The 21,403-nt window shown below is 37.1% G+C and overlaps 1 protein-coding gene across 2 annotated transcripts; it reads right to left on the bottom strand.

Annotated features, from left to right (window-relative positions):
- Positions 1-833: 833 nt before the first annotated feature.
- LCBK2 (Diacylglycerol kinase family protein) lies at positions 834-20,071 on the bottom strand. 2 transcript variants are annotated; one of them, XM_088961520.1, is made up of 12 exons: positions 19,408-20,071; positions 19,234-19,310; positions 12,942-12,995; positions 12,773-12,832; positions 4,940-5,017; positions 4,734-4,780; positions 4,595-4,635; positions 4,338-4,422; positions 4,126-4,240; positions 3,890-4,012; positions 3,670-3,770; positions 834-1,256 (listed from the first exon to the last, which is right to left on the bottom strand). In XM_088961520.1, the coding sequence occupies exons 1-12, from the start codon at positions 19,559-19,561 to the stop codon at positions 1,127-1,129; spliced, it is 1,065 nt and encodes a 354-aa protein (XP_088817646.1). In that variant the 5' UTR covers positions 19,562-20,071; the 3' UTR covers positions 834-1,126. The 2 variants fall into 2 exon arrangements, with proteins under 2 accessions (XP_088817646.1, XP_088817647.1); XM_088961521.1 differs by having other exon boundaries at positions 834-1,276; positions 19,408-20,037.
- Between the last annotated feature and the right edge of the window lie 1,332 nt (positions 20,072-21,403).

The raw sequence follows: 21,403 nt of genomic DNA, 5'->3' as shown, positions 1-21,403 counted from the left end.
TCTTGTATCTTAGCAGGTTCAGTATCATCTGCTACTTCATATGGAAAACAAAGAACAAAAGCATATTCGAAAATAGACAGCCTGATCCCTATCATGTCATACAGACATCATCCCAATTCCCCCTAACACATATCATCCAGCATAGGCAAAGCCACCACACCACCTCATCACCACAGTTCATGCCAACCCTACATGTCGACGGCTCCTTTGATCCTAATACAGGCTATGCAGGACGGGAGTTCACCATCCAACATTTTCGAATATGCTTTTGTTCTTTGTTTTCCATTTGAAGTAGCAGATGATACTGAACCTGCTAAGATACAAGAGTGCTTGCTGCTTACCTAGTGTTGATTTTAGGATTGTAAACCATTTGGTGATAATGGTGTGGAGTTGATTTCCCGATATTGTGGCTGGGTTTAGCCCAATTTGGGCTTTACACCAAATTGCTCTTGCAAAAGTGCATTCAAAGAAGAGGTGGAAGGTTGTCACCTCATTGACATGACAGAAGTTGCACATTCGGTCCTCTTCTTGCAGCCAAGCCAAGCATTTCCGCTGAGCAAGCCTTGCTGTCCTAAAAGGGCTGCGAGCAGCACAATCGCATGGCATTAACCATCTTCTGGTATTCTCAGATAGCGCAGCCTTAATGGAGCTTGCTACTATAGATAAGCCAATCCAATGGTCCGATCATTTATTTGCAAAGACTGATATCATCTTTTGAGGTTATTAAGTTTGTACATATAAGTAGGAACAATCAAGCGGCTCATCTTTTTGCTTGCATTTCATGTAAGGGCCGCATATCATTGCATCGTAACTCCCCACATGTAAGACTCATATAACTAATTCAATGCTGTTTTATTATTAAAATAAAAACATACAAGGGAAAACAATTAAAAAGGAAAAAGATCCGTGGTTAATTGTAATTCAATTTCTTGCAGTCTATTCTTTCCTCGCCTATTTTTCCTATGATAAAACTCGCATTGCTGAAACCCCAATATGGAACGATCTCTATGACAACACTAAACACAAATTAGCCATGAGAAAGCACAGGCGTTGGTAGCCATTCTATGTAATTCTACAGCTAATTGTTGCACGAAACCAGAAAATTCGATGGTCTTCATGACATAAATTAGCACAGCATCTCAATTGCAGCAGGTAAAACACAAAATTTCCTGGGAAGAAACCCTAAATGTTCTCCATCAGACTGAACATAAATGCTGCCACCACCTGTAATTTTTTCCACTTCAATGATCTTAACACTACAAAAACAACCATTCAACTGGTAAGAAAAAAAGGAGATTAAATACCAAACATAGTAGCCCAAGGGTGGGTGGATGTCTATAACATAGTATGTAAATGAAATATTTGAAGAAATGAATATGCTCAGATCTAACTATGCAACCAGCATAGATGAATGTTCCTCACCATTCAAACATGAAAGCGGAAGGTTACAATAGAAAAACAAGTCCCCATAGATGTGTAATTATAGCGTGTATTTGCAACACCAGAAATTTTTCATCTCACAAAAAGTCAACAGTTTTTCTTTATTTTTTTTATCAGTAAAATTATTTCATTCATTCAAATTAAAGAATTGATGTTAATACAAATGAGGTATTCCCCTTTACAAGCTAATAAAGTCCATTTACAAGTCAGCCCAAAACAGTTGTTCCCTATACACCCCTATTTAGCCATCCTATTTGCTTTCCTCTTTAACCATCTAAAGGTTGCACCAATTCCTTTTCTATGCTCTTTATCTCTCTTATAGTGTGCCTGTACCAAACCCCAGGGTTGCTGTAACTCATCCAGGAGATAACCAATTTTGAGCGCCCCCCGCCCCCCCAAAAAAAAAATCTCCGTGACTCCATCTTTTGAAAGCCATAGGCTTATGAAAGGAGTAGGATCCAGTGTATGCAAATCCATGGGTGGATTCCATAAACTCTGCGTCACTCCATAAGCAATTCAGGAGTTACACAAAGTTTTACCAAGGACCTTCTTTTTCTTTGTACGCATTGCAGTTGCATATAGGGCTGTCAATGGGTCGGGTCTACCGACTCTACCCGATAGACTGGTTTTATTTTGTGTCCTGATTAATATCGGTTTGGGACTGGTTTTGACTGTCCCGAAGCCATTATATATATACATGTCTTAGAGTTATAGGTATGCCTAAAATTGTAATTTTACTTTTAACACCTAAAACCCTCGAGCTCAAAAACTTTTGGCCTTTACCCTTTTGTTTTGCTTTTGCCACTTGAGGCTTTAGCTTCTAAAGTTCTACTTGTCACTTTCTCTTTCTCTGAGAAAGTTTCTCATCACCGTCTCTGCGTCTCATCGATTTGCAGTCACCACTGTCTCCTACACACAAGCTCTACCATGGACAAAGAAAAAGAGAAGATGGGGTAGAAGACAAAAAGCTTATCACAGTTTAAATGCCACCCATGTGAACCTGGGACTGGGAGTACCAGATAAATGGGTGGCTAGTAAGTGGGCACTAGCTTCATTGCTGGATATTTCAATTCTTGAATAAGCAGGCAGTCTGATTTCAAGATCACTCGATAGATGCAGGTTTGCTTAGTTTTTTCCCAATAGCTTCAATTTAATTGCTATTATTTTGTTTTTAGTAAGGTTAAACTGAAATTATATAGGATTGTAGGCTGTTTACAGATTATTTTTAGCAAGATTATACAAGTATAACAGGGTTTTTTTTGACAAATATCCTACTGATATTCTGAAAACAAGTTATTGAACAAAATGTTCATTTCTTATCAAACTAGCATCAAGTAAGTCCTTTCTTGCTGCTGTATTCATTAGTAATATTTATTAATTAATATAGATTTTTATTAATATAGAATATTTGATCAAAAACTACAGGTCTTACCATCTTAAGTATGGGTTTTTATTTAATCGAGTCCAATCGGGTTAGACCCGATTGTTCCGATTGGCCCGTTGGTTTGGTACCGGTTGTGAAATAATAGAACCGATCGGGTCTGGTTTGGTTCTGAGAATGCCGGTTTTAGCAGTCAGTTCAGAATGGTTCTACCCTGTCCCGAACCAGACGACCGTTGACAGCCCTAGTTGCACATACTAATATAATTCTTTTACTTCCTCTAGTATAACAAACTTAGCTATGCCTTGAAAAAGGAAAAAGGAGAAGCTAATTGTAAATTTGTAATGCAGTTGAACAACCCTTACAAAGTCATTGTTTGGGCAGGAAAAAACTCCCTCTATAACCAGTCAGGAATCATTTCACTGATTCAGTAAGACTAGGACCAATCTGTTTTCTTAAAGATGAATCCTACTTACTAGAGATTATTGTTGCAGAAACTAGGCCATTACAATAAAACCCTTATGATGCACTGTGTCTTAAGGTCATAATTGTTACTTTTAATAAGAATGCTGCAAAGGATACACTTGAGCTTATCATCAGGTCAAGGTTGTAAGAAATTTTTACATGTTTTCAGGAAAATAATTACATGATTCATCATAAATCAGGAAAGAGAAAGGAAAAGGTAAACAAAAGTGGTATGAAGTTGATGTGATATTTATTTACCAATCAAAGAAATAAAAATAATAACAGAACTTTTTATTTTTGTGAATAAAAATAAAATATAACCTTCATATTCATCAAAAATAAAATAAAATATAACCTTCACCTATAAAGAAAGAAAGATGTACCTTCTTGAGTGCACATTTTTCTCGGCCAGGTGCGTCCCCTGGTACAGCTTATGAAGTTTAAGAATGAAGTCATACCATTTGAAGTCTTGAAGAATCACCACCTGGCACACATACAGTGTAATCCAAAATTAATGTTGATAGAAAAGCATGGCTTTGTCACACGAAAATAGTTGGGGCAACCATTGAACATGAACAAGATGGTATAGAGAAATTTTTTAACCTCAAAATCTCCACTGCAGGGGTCAGCATTTGGAGTGATTTTCATGCCACCACCAAAGAACTTTGCATTTCCAATGCAAAGGGCTGTTACTTGAGGAAATATTTCCCACTCTCCCCCATTGACCTAGAGAAAACAACTTTTTATAAGGTTAAAAAACCAGTCATTATCACTTGAATCCCATAATCCACGTGTAAAAATTGAACATGTGCACCCAAAAACTCAAAAAAACCACTAACCTTGATCCTAAAGTCCTGATTTTTGTGCCCAACAAAGCCCCTCAAAGCACCAATGACATAACATAAGTTCCCAAATCTTTTATATTGAGAAGCATAATAACCTGCCTTTGCACTCCTGCAGACTTCCACAACATATAATGGTGAGACATTTAAAATCAAAACTGCTGAATTGTCAGGCCTGATCCCAGAAAAGCATAAAGAATGCTCCTTACAAATGTATATCGGCAACATTTATGAAATAGTGAGGTTCTCCACTTTCTCCATTAATAACTCCAACATCTATACGAGATTTCTGCCCTGGCAAACCTTCCTTCTTAGATAAAATAACAAATTAAATGCATATATGTATCACTTGTACACCCAAAAAATGGAGATGCAAACAAGTCACTGTAAGCCAAAACTTTGATGATCATACACTGAATCAAATATTACAATGAAATAAAGGGGAGAAGTGGTAAGGCGTAACAACCTTTAACTATGCGTTCAATGGCATCATGAGGGTCATTTTTCCTGAAAAAGCAAATCATAAAGGAAGCAATGAACTAACACAAATAACAAAAAATTCAAAGTCTCATGTCAAATGAAGCAAGGTAGGAGCAAGAACTAACCAACCAAAAGTTCTGGCAAAATCAGATCCAGTCCCCAAGGGAATGAGCTGTCAAGAGAGATAGCATAATCACATATTCACTTCACAAGGACCAGATAGTTTAGAAATAGCACCATCATGTACTTTGCATTCTGTAACCAAGAACACCAAAAGCAATAACTTTTAAAATTTTCTACCAAAAAGAAATGGCATATTTTAATCACTTACACCAAGAGCAGTTGTATGTGTAGCCTCCTGGTCTTCAGCAGCAACAGGTTTTCCTCCCCAGAAGAAGCCATTTACAACCTGCTAATTGCAATCCAAATGTATCTGACATTTATCTAATTCTTTATCGTGATCTACTGAGAAAGGTATCTTCTGGCCTAATTAGACAAACCCAACTTCCAATACTGAATCTCTAAGCAGAAATTGTGATGCAGGATCTGATTCAAGTATTCACTACATCAGATCAAGACATTAATTTAATTTGATTCAAGCCTACGATCAACAAAAGCTAAACAGACTGCCTATCAATGTTAAGCCTGTTCCAAGAGGTTCAATCACATGACAAATATCTCCAAGTAGGAAATAAATAAGAAAAGGGACACACACGTGCTTATAGGCATGACGATTAGCTTCTTTTAAGGTCTACAGTTGACTGTGCAGCCCATTGATCCAATACCTAATTCATGTCAGAGTTTATGTTAAACAAAAATTACTAGTTTTTTTTAACTTTTTAATTTGTTTCGAAGGACTTGCATAATTTTCTTTCCGTCATAACTAAAAGAAAAATTTACAATTATTGTAACTTGGGATGAAGAAACCTGAGTAGGTTGTTTGAGATGAAGAAACCTGAGTAATTGGAAGAACTGAAGCTGGAAAGTTTGAGAGTTTAAAATATAGTTATTTTCTCCATTGTCTGCATCATTCTCTCTGAGTAGTCCTGGATTGGATATTTGTTAGATTTTGAAGTGGCCTGGAGGCAATGAAAATTCTTCAAATTGGGTACCTGATCTGAACCATGGTTTAAAATGTCCCTAACTTCCTTAATATTTCCATTTCCATGGGCAGTGCACAAAATTTTACCGGAATTGACATATTACCATGTGGAGTAGAAGATAGTTTCCACAACATATTTCCATTTCCACTTCATGGGTAGCAACATGAAATTTTATTGGAACCGACATGTTCCCTAGTGAACACTACCAACACTATGTGGAGTACAAGAGATAGTATTATAACACAAGTCGTTGACAATATTGTAGGCATGTGGAGTAACAATGTTATTGCCTGCCAACAGTAGATATGGAAATACCCATAAATAGCTAAAAGCAATCATCTTACAAGTCTTTGCCATCAATTTGTCATCCTTTCTTGGTACATAAGTATTCAATTCAGCTGAACCAACAAACATGTATTTGAACTATTTGGGTGTATATGTATCCTGCTGCACAATTCTACACAGTCTAGGGCCATATCCTCCATCTTTTTTTTTTTCTTTTGAGGAAAATGTAAAGAATTATATTACTCAAAAACAAATCAAATCTGCACAACAAGGAGCTGTGTAGTGCCCAAACAGATCTGTACATCTTTTAATCTGTATATTCTGTGTGCATAGATACAGAAAGAGCTCCAGAGTCAAAAAAGGAGCTATAAGGCCTATTCCTGAACAATGTGTGTTCCGGCCCAAGAATACAACCTACCCCAACAACCTTTCAGTAAATTCTCTTCTGTAAGTTTTCAAACAGTCTTTTGTTCCTTTCCATACATATTGTCCAAACTAGTAAAGCTGGTCCTACTCCCCAAATAACCTTGCCTTCTTTAGAAAGCCCATTCAGCTGCCAACTCCTCCATCTTAAAGCATTGATTTTTTTTTTGGTAATTAGAAGTACTTCAAAATTTTCATTAATAATAAATAAACACAACTAAACAAGTGGTTCACAACATTCTGACCTTTTATTAACAGAAAAACGCAACTATGTTATACCATAGATTCTCAAACTTCAATTTATGCCCAACCCATCTCAGTGAACTTTTGTTCAACTTATCAGGTCCCACTTATGCAATCATTTTTTTCCTGAGGACAGGTAAAGTATAGATTGAGTAGAAAAGTTTGGATGACCTACTTTGATATAAAAACTGTAAAAGAAAGAGAAGAAAATGTTTCAGCTGAAAAAGAAAGAGAAGAGAGATAAGAGAGAATGGGAGAAGACAAAAATTAGGTCCGGTCGCCTCTTTCATTAGATTATATACTCACAAATAAAATAGGGTACAAAGACAAGTATGCCCTTGGTAAGCTGGCTACTTGTAAGAACTGAATAAGCACTCTTAACTTAAAAAATAAAATAATGGACCTAAGGCCCATTAACTCCCTAACTATATTATGTAAATATAAACAAGTAATATCAGCCCAAAAATCAACACTCCCCCTCAAGCTGGGAATAAATGTCACACATTTCCAACTTCCATAGATCATGCTCCATCTTGTTTCTTGCAACACCTTTTATAAGAACATCAACAAGCTGCACGTTAGATGCAATATATGATAAGCAAACTTCTCCAGATGTCACCCTTTCCCTTATAAAGTGTCTATCCACTTCTAATATGCTTCATCCTATAATGCTGAACTGGGTTGTACGCAATGTTAATTGCTGCTTGATTGTCACAATATAGCAGCATGGATTCTTTAGCCTCAACTCCAATCTCCCCTAACAAGGAACGGATCCAAAGGAGATATAAAACACCATGTGCCATGGCTCTGTATTCAGCTTCTACACTTGACCTTGCCACAATTGTTTGTTTCTTACTTTTCCATGAAACTAGATTACCTCTAAAAAAGTGCAAACCCCTGATGTAGATCTCCTGTCATCTAGACACCCTGCCCAATCAGCATCTGTGTAAGCTTCTAACTTCAACTGTCCATGGTCAGCAAACAATATACCTCTACCTAGGTGCCCCTTCAAATAGGAAAGTATCCTATCAATAACCTCCCAATGTTGAACTCGTGAGGCATGCATGTATTGACTCACCACACTCACTACATAAGAGATGTCTAGTCGTGTCATACATAAGTATAGCAACCACCCCACTAACCTCTGATACCTTACAACATTCTTCACTAGTTCACCTTCTGAAGCATTTGCTTTCCAAGTTGGCAACCCTCACACTCCAAGCCGAACCAACTAACAAACTCAAACAATTTGATAAACAAAAAGTGCAAAGAAGAAAAAGACAAATGCCTTAACCGATTATGCCAAAACATAACCCGACTCACCGACTCTGACTTAATGCTCCTACTAATATAATGACTCCGATGACTAGGAAGCACATCAAGAAGATAGATTCCATTCACCTCACGACCACTCCCAATCATCCTCTTTGATTCCAAATCCTATAAAACACAATGACCAAGAGAAAATTACTGAACTGTTCAAATTCTCTGTCAAGCTACTAACAGATAAAAGATTAGTGTTCAATCTAGGAACATGAAGAATAGAAGGTAGGGTAATGGTATCAGTTATCCTGACAGACCCTTTCTTAGCAATGGGAACACGTGATCCATCTAGTGTGAAAACTCTTATCTCTGCCAAAGTAGAGGTGATATGAGGAGAAAATGGTGGAAATATTGGCCATATGTTCTGAGGCTCCCGAGTCTATAATCTAGGGAGGTCCCCCCTTACCTATAGTGGATACATAATTTGTAGTGGGATGTGAACTACCTATATACGCAAACAAAGTAGAATGGCTACCTCCTGATCCACCTGCGCCTTGTTGTCCACATAATAATGAGTTAGAACTAGCTATATCCCTCAGATTCAGAAACTGCCCATATCTCTCCAATTTAGCCCTCACTGTAGCTGCTACAACAGACTCTAGAGAGGTGGTAGTAGGTGGCCTTGATAAATCACCGGTCACTACCATATTCACATTTCCATTCTTGTTTTTGAGCCATCCCGGTACAAGGTGTGGGTAAAGCTTCAAGCAGGTATCTCTGGTATGTTTAGGTTTCTTATAGTAGTCACAGATTAGATCCTTCTTATCCTCCTTCCTCAGGTCATTTCCATCCTTGTCCCCACTTGGTTTAGGCTTCACTATGCTAACCATGGCTGACTATTTAAGGCATGGGTTCCTCATCATCACATTCCTCCTACTCTTCTCTCTAGACACAAAGGCATATGCCTGAGAGAGAGAGAGAGAGAGAGAGTTACACTATCTCAGGAAAGAATATGTTATCGTGCAATGTCATACTCAGGGTTAAGTCCAGCTAGAAACTCAAAAGCCATATTCTTCTCTACCAACTTCTGATAAGTTGTTGCATCTTTGCTACTTTCCCAAACCACGGTCTCCAAATGGTCTATCTCCTACCATAAGGTTTTGAGGGCTGAAAAATAAATAGCAACAGATTTATCTCCCTGCCTAGTAGCAATCACCTGGTTATTCAACTAATAGGCTCTAGCAACATTCTCATTCTATGAATAGGTTTCTACTACTCCATCCCAATAGTTGTGTTAGCCCATAAAAAGTTCTTACTAATATGGGGTAACATGGAATTGCACAACCAAGTCATCACCATGTAGTTCTCCTGTACCCACCGGGAGTAGTTAGTTTCAGGTTTCTTTTTTTTAGCGGTGACATACCCCAATTTCCCATGAGCACAAATGGCATTCTTTGTAGATTGTGGCCATTCTAAGTAGTTTGTACCATCCAACTTAACTACAGTGATGGTCCCGGCCCCAAAGAGGTCTCCAACACCTCCTCCCCCAAAATCTCATTTCACCTACAAAATTGTTTTTAACTCCACAGCCCTCCATAAGTCCCAAAATAGATTAGGAAATCAATTTGAGATGAAAAGAAAGGTATTTATCTCCTTTAGAAACTTCAAACACCTTCCTAGTACCCTAGAAGCCCCTCCTTCCAAAGATTCCCTTTTCTGTGGGAACGGGAGAAGAGAGAGAAGAGGTTGTCGCTCCCTCCAGAGACCTCAAAAAAGGTCGGGACTTGAACCTACCCCTTCAGAAAACCTCAAGGAACCTTAGAAAACTAGAGCGCCACTTCCTAAGTCAAAATTGAAGAGTCCTACTAAATCAAGACTCTCCCCCTTTCTTCAGTTCTTCCTAATTTTGGTGTTAAACCCTAGACCAACTACAAGGGAATGCAAATCCACCAAAAAAATCCAAAAACGGGGCTTACCTGAAGTCTTTGATCAACCCTTACCTCATCATGCAGTCGGTTGATCTAGGGCTGCATGGAGCAGCTCAAAAAAAAATCTTTAAACTTGCTCTGATACCAAGTGGAAAAGTTTGGATGACCTATTTTGATATAAAAACTGTAAAAGACAGAAGAAAAGAAAGAGAAGAAAATGTTTCAGTTGAGAAGGAAAGAGAAGAGAGATGGAAAAGAATGGGTGAAGCCAAAAATTAGGTTTGGCCGCCCCTTTCATTAGATTATATACTTACAAATAAAAGAGGGTACAAAGACAAGTATGCCCTTAGTAAGTCGGCTACTTGTAAGAACTGAATAAGCACTTTTAACTTAAAAATAAACTAATGGGCCTAAGGCCCATTAACTCCCTAACTATATTATGTAAATAAAACAAGTAATATCAACCCAAAACTCAACAGATTGTATTAAATCAAAATTCCAAGACCCATGTACAACAAGGAACTGTACATTGGGAATACACAAAGATGAACAGAAAACTGATTACAGAAACAGAAGACTCTTGTCAAAAAAAAGTGCTATTATGCTCCTTTAAACAAAAGACAACCAAGAAAACAGCATTTCCTTGATTTTACCTGCCATTTTATTTTTCCTCACAACTCTTGTTTTCAAAAATACAATTCATGTCAACAATCTTACATAATTGGGATGTGAAGTTGAGTAGGCTTTCCAAGTGACTGATGAGTTACTCGCATCCTAGATCTCTTAAGCCCCTCTTAAACCCAAGATTCCACATTAAAGGTAGATTTAGGCTGCATTTGGCATTCCTTATTTTAAGGACTTATCTCCTTTTTGCAGTTAAAATGCCCCTATGAACACTGAATTTTTAACTGCAAAAAGGGCATGTCTTAAAATAAGGAATGCCAAATGCAACCTTATTAGCATCAACAAAGAAGGAAGAGGTATGATGAGAAGAAGAAACTTTACTTGTTGCTAGACCACTTTGAGTATTTCTTGCCCATAAATCCTAGTCATTCCTCCATTCATTTCTTTATCCTAAAATTGATCCATGTATTTTTGTCCTAGTTCCATTTATCTCGAAGTCTTTTGATTTTAAAGTATCTTTTCATTGTTCTTCTAATACTGCATTTATTCATTCTCTAATAATCTCAATCGTGCTATTAGTAAACAAGTTAAATAAAACATTAACTGTTCCTAAGCGAGTTTGAGTATCTATTAGCCATAAATCTTATCCATTTCTTCATTCATTTTTTAACCTTGTTGTTGCTATGATGAAGTCCGACATCCAAGGGATGGTGATCCACCATGGGTCGCAAGATGCAAAGGCAAGTTTGACTAAGTTGACAGGATATTTATTAAGGACATCTTGACATGCACACGGACTGGGCCAAGAAACCAACCACCACGAAAATGTAGAGCCAAGCGTGAAAGAAATCTCTGAGCATGTTGAACTGGGCAAGGCTTGGTAGGATGGGGAGACTTTGGGGTTGCACCACGTCAGCCCACATTAAATGACTGGCAAAGCAAGTAGGTGGTAAGCATTTATGACCAGCATGGTGGCACCAGGGCAAGATCCCCAATGGAGACAAAAAACAGGATAGTACGAGATACTACAAGAACGATCCCCGGAACAAATAGGGCCCTAGGGAATTAGATGTAATAAGAGACTCCCAATCCCACCTGGACAAAAAGACAAGACAGAGAATCCTTTCTATAAAAGGATCCCAGAGGGCAGACCAGAAAAGAAGGAAAGGGGGGCTAAGGGGTTACCATCAGTCTCTCCCACAAAAGACCTTGGTATCCAGTTCTACGCTCAAGGAAAGAGGAGGGCTCACCCTCGATTTGTTGCAGATGGACCAGACCGTGCTCGTTATGATAACCCAGTCCCAACCAGCCTCTTAGATTTCGACACATGGCTCAGGCACAGGTCTGAACCCCAACAAACCTAAAACTGGTTTTTATCAATAAAACTAAAACTGGTTCATGCATTTACTTTTCTTTTTTGATAAATGAGAGTAGTTTTATTAATTCAAAAAATAGTAGTACATTCAGCCTAGGAAGAGGCACGAGGTGTTACCTCCCCTTAGGGCTGAGTCATAAACACTAAACAAACACAAGCCTAAAACACAGTTACAAAGTGGCCCAAAACAGATCTCCCCTTGACACCCCTTGCTTGGCCAAAGAATCAGCCATTGCATTTGCTGATCTGCTGACCCACTGAAACCTGACTGACATATTCCTTGTCAGCCATTTAATGGTTCATGCATTTACTATTACCAATTGACTAATAACCTCAAAGATTAATGAACAATTTAAACAAAGTGAACCGCTATAAATTTGTAGTCAACCCATCCTTTTTTTTTTATCAATAACACTTTCATTAAATCGTCAATAGAAGATTTACAAGAGGAAGACAAACACACTTATCTTCCAAGAGCAGCAAAGAACCTCATGAAAAGGGAAAAAAGAAAGAAAAAACACACTATAGTTACAGCTTAGCCCAAAACAGTGAATCCCTTTCTGCCCCTTGTTTAGCTAATAGTCAACCCATCCATAACCAATGCAAAAGAAAATCTATGCGCAAATCTTATAGGCAAGACCCAGGCCAACTTGAAGAGTTACAAAACTGTCTACAAAACATAACCTATGTCTACTCACTTCACCCAAACAACAGAGATGGAGCAAAAGTTTTTAAATTCCAAAAAGAGTTACTCCTGATGAGGGGTGGGGAGCTGTCGCACTAGAGCAACACACACCTATCAACATTCACCTTATGAAAAAACAAATACAATCAACAATGAGAAATTCCCGGTACGATCCAATTAAGCCACAGTATTGTAACAACATCTCCTCAAAACAACATGGAAAAGCATCCCATACCTCATGGAGAGTACCATCACCTCCAACCGCTATCACACCATCAGCCCCTTCCCGAATAGCCTGTGCATGCCATTAGACCATTCAAAACAAAGCAATTATAAAAACAAGTTTAAAAGCCCCTTATCTGAGCTAAATTCATCCATATTTTAAATCAATGGAAAAGATGTACCTCCCTCGTTATGTCGATAGCATGAGAAGGACCCGAAGTAAAAGATTCACATATCTAGACACATTATAGAGAAAAGGTTAAGAAATAAAAATGCTATTAATTTCAATAAGGCATCAACCAAAAATGCATAACATATTGGAAAATATATCAGTTTCCAGAAAAGGTTCGTAAAGGAATAGTTGTCAATGCATTATATAGGCATTGACTGGGTGACAAGTCACCCACCTAAGCAACAAAAATTGCAAGGTGGCCACCCTATATAACATAATTACCAAAGATGTGCTTTATTTTATTTATTTATTTTTTGGATCAGCAATAGATGTGCTTTATTATCATATCTGTTAAATTACTTAAATTGTATTTTATTTAAAACATCATGCATTACATATATTACTTAAATTTGTTTCAGGGTTTTACATTGAAACATAAAGCATTAAAGGGATTTGAGATAAATAGAAAGAAGAGAAGAGAAAGATAAAAGGAAGGACACTTTGCTTTTTCCTTCCTTTTTGTGATAACTGATAACCCTTTTCCTTCTTTTGTTTTCCTTTTACAATTTACAGTTACCCTCTCTTAAATCTTGTATTAGTAAAAACTCGTTTTACATTGCTCTTGCCCGAGGAATCATGAAGATGAAAATGACTAATTATAGCAGAATTCAGAGAAAAGGGGTTACCCCTCTCATTTAGAGGCTTTCATGTAGCTCATCTTCCTTGATAGTGCATATGGATCACCTTTATAATGAGGGGGATACAACTCCATAATTTCTGCACTCTCCACTATGTGCAAAGCCTGTGGGGAAGTCAATTCACCACTTATTCCAATTTATCTAGTCATCTCTTTTCTTTGGGAGTTTTACCATTCATAGTTTTAGATATCCTAATTATTCCCTCCATCGATGTGAGATTTGATTCTTTTTTCCTTTCAACCTTGGTAGTAGGGATACTATCTTATGGTCCATGTTCTCTTTTGAATTTGTTGGGTTGTGTGAAAGGAGTGGAATGGGAAAATATTTTTGATATCCTAAAGATGGTTGCATTAGGTTGGCATCTAGCATTACAACTTTTGCCAAACTCTTATGGCCATGGATCCTAACTTTTGCCATGGTATTTCCTAGAAGCGACACACTATACCTTAACCCGAGTTTGGCATCAAATGGGCAAGGGTATGCTAGGGCATTCCCCAGAAGAGACACATCACAACTATGCCTGGTTGTGCCAAAAAATGAGCAAGGATTCCCACATCCTTTTGGACAAGGGTGGGTAAAGAAGTTAGTCCAAGAAATATGAATTCGATTAGCCACTTGGAATGTAGAAACATTAACAGGAAAGACTATAGAATTAGTAAAAGGATTAATATTGAATGCTTATAAGAAACTAAAAGGGAAAAAACAAAGAAATTGATGGCAACAAATTATGTTACATAGGAGAAGCAAAAAATAGAAAGAGATTAGAAATTATAGTAGATAAGGATCTAAAAAAATGAAATTGCAAATGTTCAAAGAATTAGAAATAGAATAATTTTAATTAGACTTGTTTTAGGTGAATTCATTAACATAAGTGGGTTTACAAGAAAACTTAGAAGGACCAATCGAAGAAATTCTAAATAAAAATGAGATTTGTATAGGAGGGAGTCTAAATGGGCATATGGCCTAAAGAAGTGTAGGATATGATATGGTACATGGAGAATTTGGGCTTGGGGAGAGGTATAAAACAAGAGATACAATTTTAGAATTTACAATAGTTTACAATATGTCTAAAGTACACACATGTTTCAAAAAGAAAGATAATCGCTTAATAGCATTAAGTGGATTAAATATAAGTCAAATAAATGTTTTCCTTACTAGGAGAATAGAGCAAATGATGTATAAGGATTGCAGCATTATTTCAGGGGAAAGCTTAACAACACAACATAAATTAGTGGTGATAGATGTATATCAAGAGAAATAAGAAAAAATAAATGTCCAAGAAATTAGATGGTAAAACCTGAAAGGAGAAAACCCCACATATTTTAGAGACATGCATAGCAAAAGGAGAATGGAATTTAGATGGGAAGATTAAAGATACATGGCTCAAAATGGCTAATTACATAAATAAAAAAAGTAGCTAAAAAACGTTTTAGGAGAATTTAAAGGAAGATGGCAAAGTAATAAAGAAATTAAATGGTGAAATGAAGAGATTCAAAATATAATCAAATTAAAATGAGCCAATTATAAAAATTGGCAAATGACTAAAAATGGGGAAAGCTTAAACAAATTAAATCATAAATTAAAAAGAAAACAAGTAAGATTAAATCTAAGGAATATGATGGTCTCTACCACAATTAGGCACTAAAGCCTCAGTTTGGGAAGACTGTAAGTACAAATATATACAGTACAAATACAAGGTTTGCACTGTACATATTTGTATTTGCACTCTTCTAAAACTGAGCCTAAAGAGGGGAAAATGGAATTTATAAACTAGCAAATATGAGAGAAAGAAAAAACAAAAGATTTAAACCATATTAGGTGCATTAAAGAGGAAGACCAAAGAATCTTGGTAAAAAATGAAAAATCGAGAAAATAAAATAAAAACTATTTTGAAATTTTATTAAATGAATAACCTGTAGAGGGTAGTAAAGGAGGAAAGATTAGTAACTCTAATAGTGCTAAAAAAGCATGTACCTTCATAAAATTAGAATTACTAAAATGGAGGCGTTAAATAAGACAAAGAAGGGAAAGGCATTAAAACAATATGGGATTCTAATAGAAGTGTGGAAAGGTATGGAATAGATAAGCTGATGTGGCTTGATATTAACTATTCAATAAGATAATGAAAGAAAAGAAGATGCATGAAAAAAAAAAAAAAAAGCATTATGGTGCCTATATTTAAGAATAAATACAATATACAAAGTTGTGATAATTATTGTGGGATTAAACTTATGATCCAAATCATGAAACTTTGGGAAAAAAAAAATAATTGAGCAAAGGTTACAACATGGGAGATGAACCATAGGAGCTATCTTTTTTTTAGAGGATTGATAGAAAATTTTAAAGAGAATCAGAGAGACCTTCACATGATGTTCATTGATCTAGAGAAAGCATATGATAAAGTCCCTTCCCTAGAGAGGTAATACAGTGGGTCTTGGAAAAGGAGTGCTAAATAGGTATGTGGACCTAATTAAGGATATGTATAAGGGTGCAACAACCAACATTAGAACATATTCAAGAGGAAGTCCCATGGTTCTTGTTGTTTGTTGATCATGGATGAGCAACTATATTATTTTCATGACTCTAATGCGTGCATCCCCTTCTATAGTGCTTAAGATATTTCATGTTTCAAAATTGCCATGTGGGTGTAGTATTGTAGGATACTGAGACAAGTATTAGCTTCCTTACCATAACTTTTGGTTTGATTTATGTTTTGGGGAAAAAACTCTCTTATATGTACATCCCCCCATGTACACTTTGTCAATATAATTATCTTTTTCGGAAAAAAAAAATTACTCCAGTATGTATAGTGATGGCAATTTTCCTTGTCCCCATTGGGTACTCGGCCTCCCCAATCGAGTATAGAGATTGCTCTGGCGAGGACAGGGATAGGGACAAGGAATAATTGGGATGCCCAATCGAGACCGGGGACATAAATGGGAGTGAAATCCCCACTCGAGCTGCCAACCCGTTATATTTTAAATTTTGAAAATAGTTATATATAATTACAATAATGCCACTACATATATATATATTTGTTATTTTCTAGTTTAGTGTTTTGATATGACCCAGAAACTTCACACACAATTCTCAGACTCACAACAAAGTTCACACTCGAACATCAACAAAAGAAACTAGTATTCATTCAGCAGAAAACATTAATAGTTGGTCGGTTCTTCGAGAGACCACCGACTCTCCCAAACACTCACAATATTCTTCACTCAAAGAAAAACATGCCACCCCCATCCCCCAAAGCCCCTTCTTATACTCTACTGATAGCATAACTGACTCCCTCTATAAATGCCCAGCTGGCCTAGTTATAAATGCCCAAAAACTCTTCTTATTCATAACTGACATAGCAATAAATGCCCCAAGACTCTCCTTATTCCCTCCAGCTATAATTGCCCTCATGTGATTAATTGTTCAATTATTTCCACCACCCCCCCCCCTTAGTTGATTGTTGACCTTTCCTCTTCCTGGCATTAAATGGGGCCTATCATGTTTTCTATTTAGTGTTGTATGTTTAACAAATTCAACTTCTATGTTATCTTGGTGATTTACTCTGTTTTAGTTAGCTATAGGTGTTGGATTGTTATTGTTGTGTTGTTGGAACTTTATCGTGTGAAAAATAATGACATAAAGGTTTTTTGAAGAAAAAAAGTATGTGGGCAATTTTTTTTATTATTTGAGCTTTAGTTTTGGGTTTATCCATCATGCTTTTTTTCCAAGTGAGATAGGTCACCCAAACCCAAAATAGAAGGTGGCTATTATGGTGTTATGCGAGTTAGATTTCTATTCAATTCAACTCAAATAGATGTTACTAGATTAATGATATTTTTCTTTCTTTTAAGTAAATCTTTTTCCCAGTCATATATGGCTTCTTATGCCCTTCAAGCCCAAAGCAAGCTTTTAATTAAAACAAAATTAGGGTATTCGGAACCCCATGAGGAACCCGCCTCCATCAAAAATCAGGGATGGAATGGAGGTTCATTTTTCTCCCCGACAAGGATCAAGGACGGGGATGGGGAGTATAGTCCCCACCCTATTTCCATTCCTTATGTATCCTTTGATTTTGACACTTCAAAATAATGAACAATAGTATTTTTCCAAGACAGTTGCCTTAAACATATAACTTTTTTCTAGCCATGGCATCTCAATAGAATGTAGAATTGCACGCCACATGAAACATCATCCTGATTTCCCCAGATGTCAAGGGCCATTTGATAACAGCTGGAGTGGTTGAACTAAATAAATTATGGCTTTCTCCTGTAGCAAATAAGGAGACTGTGAGTAGAGCTGTCAATGGGCCTGGTCTGGTTTGGGACAGGGTGGACCAGTCCCAAAACAATTATTAAACAGTTTTATAAGACAGACGCAGAATTGAACCAAATATTAACAGGATAATCAGGTCTGACCTGATTAGACCCGATTACACTTGGAATATTGCTAAACAAAAATTATTTCATCTACTGTTTATGAAATTTACCCTTTAGACATAAAATGTAACAAAAATTACAAGAAAACCAGGAGACCTCTATATATAATTAACTATATAATCAGTTTCAGGTCTTAACTCTCAATTGGTCTGGGAGAACAAAACCAATTCCAACCCAATTATTAATTGGGGCACAAACCAGAACCAAAACCAACATAATCAGTTCAGTTGGTTTGGTTCTGTCAGGTAGGCCTGACCCATTGCAGCTCTAGTTGTGACTTGTGAGCTCCTTAGTGGCTGAATCTGGTGTTGGGTTGATTATTATAACCTCGAATATTCTATTATTTAATTATTTTATCCATTACAAGACAAAGAAATGAATCATTCAGTTAGACACTTCATCTGTTATCAAACAACCCCTTAGTCTTGTTACCTGGCATCACTTCAACATGTTTATTTATTTTTCTAATGATATCTAAGGACAAACTGTTGTGACAGTGAACCAAGGCAAACAGTAGGACATAATCGACACACTATATGCATCATATGGCAATTTGAGGTAAGGACTGGTGTTCACATTAGTCTCTGAAATCTCCCAGTAATCACAAACAAGCTCTAATACAAACTTTTAGCCTAAGCTTAGTGACTGGTTTGATAATTTACTATTTAGACAGGCCAATAGGAGACAAAGAATTCGTCAATCATATCTGGAGACAAAATGAATCAATAAACCTACCAAGAGAATGAATCTCGACAGGAACTGTAAAAGAACAAATTAAAAAAAAAAAAAAAAACTGAAAACTGCAGTATTTCTAAGATGTGTTCCAGTTTAAATTGTCATCCAAGCACTAGTCCAAAAAGCTAACCGAAAAGGAAATATTGCGTGCCCAAGAAAGTTGAATAAAAAAATGCAATATAATAACGAAAACAATTTCCAAAGAAGTCTTCAAGGATTAACACTAAAGTAACAATAAGAAAAACAAATAACATAGATAGGAAATGCAAATTGTGGAGTATAAAGAATACTCTCAAGAGAAGAATTCACTTTAAACCATGTGATAACGAAAGAAGGATCTCAGAAATTCGTGCTCAAAAGCACCTAAAATATAGAAAACCACTTAAACATTATTGCAAACCCACACCAAAACTAATGAAAAGGACATACTCACATTATAAACTCCATCCAGACGAGACCTAAGATATGGAACTAATTCCTTCCACTCTTTACCAGTCCGGCCATTTGCGCCTGATTTGAAAGAATTGAAGAGATCAAAAGTTTCTAAACGCTGGAACTTCATCAAAAAAAGAATAGCAAAAAGGATGGCATGGATATAAGAGTGTGCCTTTGGGGTTGACGACGAAGACGATGTCGCCTTTGCGGGTAGAAGCTCTCCTGTAACTCGTACGATCAGTTGGCAGCTCCGACGCCATGGATTGCTCTGCCTTGAAAACTGAGGGTTTCGACACCGCCAATACTGCTATCCTGTTAAACACCATCTGAGCTTTCCCTCTTCGGTGCTTCACAATTCGAAGAAAATGACTTTACTGTCTTTCTCACTTCGTTACCACTGTAATTTTTTTGTATAGACTGTCACTGTATTTCTTTAAGGGAAATCTGAATTTTGATGAATACCAGCTTATAGAGTCGGACATTGTCGACTCAGTCCTCGGGGTGGGATGTAACTATCTAAGCAAAATGGCTGGTCATTTCTATATCAATCTCTCAAATTCATTGCCAAATGCCAAGTATACAGAGAAACTCCTTTTTGTTGGAACTTAGCCTTTGCCCCAGACTTGAGAGAGTTGGGAACTTGGGATCTCTTGGTGATCCAGACACACTAACTCGAGTACGGATCTTCTGTCCACGAGAATCCTGCCTACGTTTATCACAGTCGCAGTGGTGCATTGGGGATAGGCGTGGGCAGGGTTTTTGTGGTCAGGAGATCCCGAGTCCACTAAGTCACTATGCATCCATTCACACTGATTCACAATATTGTACATATCCATGGGAAAGGTATCTCTTCCTCACAAAGGGCATTTCACTGGCACAGAAGAGACCGGATCTGCTCCTCATCAGGGCGCCTTACACCGAACTCACATGCACATCCTAGGAACATCTCTCGTATTTATAAATTATTATTCATGGGAGATATTCCCAATGCACGATGGATGTGCCTGTGAGGCGCCCCTATGTGAGGAGTAGACCCTGTTCTACATTGGAAACATCTTTCTGTGAATAATAATTTATAAGTACGGAAAATGTTCCAATGCACGGTAGGATGTGTGTATCAGGTCGGTGTGAGGCACCCTATGTGAGAAGCAGATCCGGTCTCATATCCATGTGACCCTAACCCATGCCCAATGAAACAGAGATCGACTTTAGTTAGTGCAAGTCAATGTTCACACTATTCGAACAGCCTCTCCCAATCTTGCATTGAGAATATCTCCCCATGAAATAAAGCACATAAGTAGGGAGATATTCCTAGTGCGAGGTTGTAAAGGGTGTTCGAATGGGTTTTGCACTTATTGAAGCTGAATTCAATGGAACACTAAGCCTAGTCACTCATGATTGGTTACAAGGTTTTTAAAATCGAATCAGACAACGAATCGGTCAAGGGTCCGATTCCTGGGTTGAATAGCTAAACCATTCAAACCAAACGGATGGTCCATTTTGACAAAAAAATAAAAACAACCAAACCATTGAACAATTTGTCAATAGTTTTTGGCGAAATAATGGTTCTGGGGTAAAACAGAACCGATCCCTAACCGATTCCCAATTTTTCCAATCATCATCTGGTCTGGTCTGGTTTTGAAAATCATGATTGGTTAGATAGCTCATTAAACAACCTTGTGAGCAATGGATCAAATGTTTTAAGGCATCACTGGAAAAGTAGGCTATTCACGGTTCAAAGTAATAATAGATCCTGATACGATGAAAGGGGGTTATACATACTTTGAACCTCGTGCATGTCTTTTTCTTGGTTTTTTCAGGGAAAAAAAAAGGCTTAAAAGAAGTTGTATCAGCCACTTGTCAATATGATACACCCATGTAGAAATTTTGAACCCTATTGCCGGTGGGTCTCACATATATCATGTAATTAATCCATAAGGCTGCATTTGGAAGCGATATAAATCAAGAACTGATGTTTACATCAGTTTGGTTTTTTAGGTGTTTGGAAGGAGTGTGTTATTATGATCAACGTAAAATTCTATCCCGGTTTAGTTTAGTGTGCATTTGGATGGAGTTGAGTTTTACGTTGATAACCGATGTAAAGCCTCATCATGGCATAAAGTTTTACATCGATAATCAATGTAAAAACTACACCGATTTTATCGATA

This window comes from Nelumbo lutea, chromosome 1, assembly GCF_056320005.1.
Source record: "Nelumbo lutea isolate HS-2025 chromosome 1, American lotus-T2T, whole genome shotgun sequence".
NCBI lineage: Eukaryota > Viridiplantae > Streptophyta > Magnoliopsida > Proteales > Nelumbonaceae > Nelumbo > Nelumbo lutea.
The sequence above is the reverse complement of the archived record's forward strand: the minus strand, read 5'-3'. Positions and strand labels throughout refer to the sequence as shown.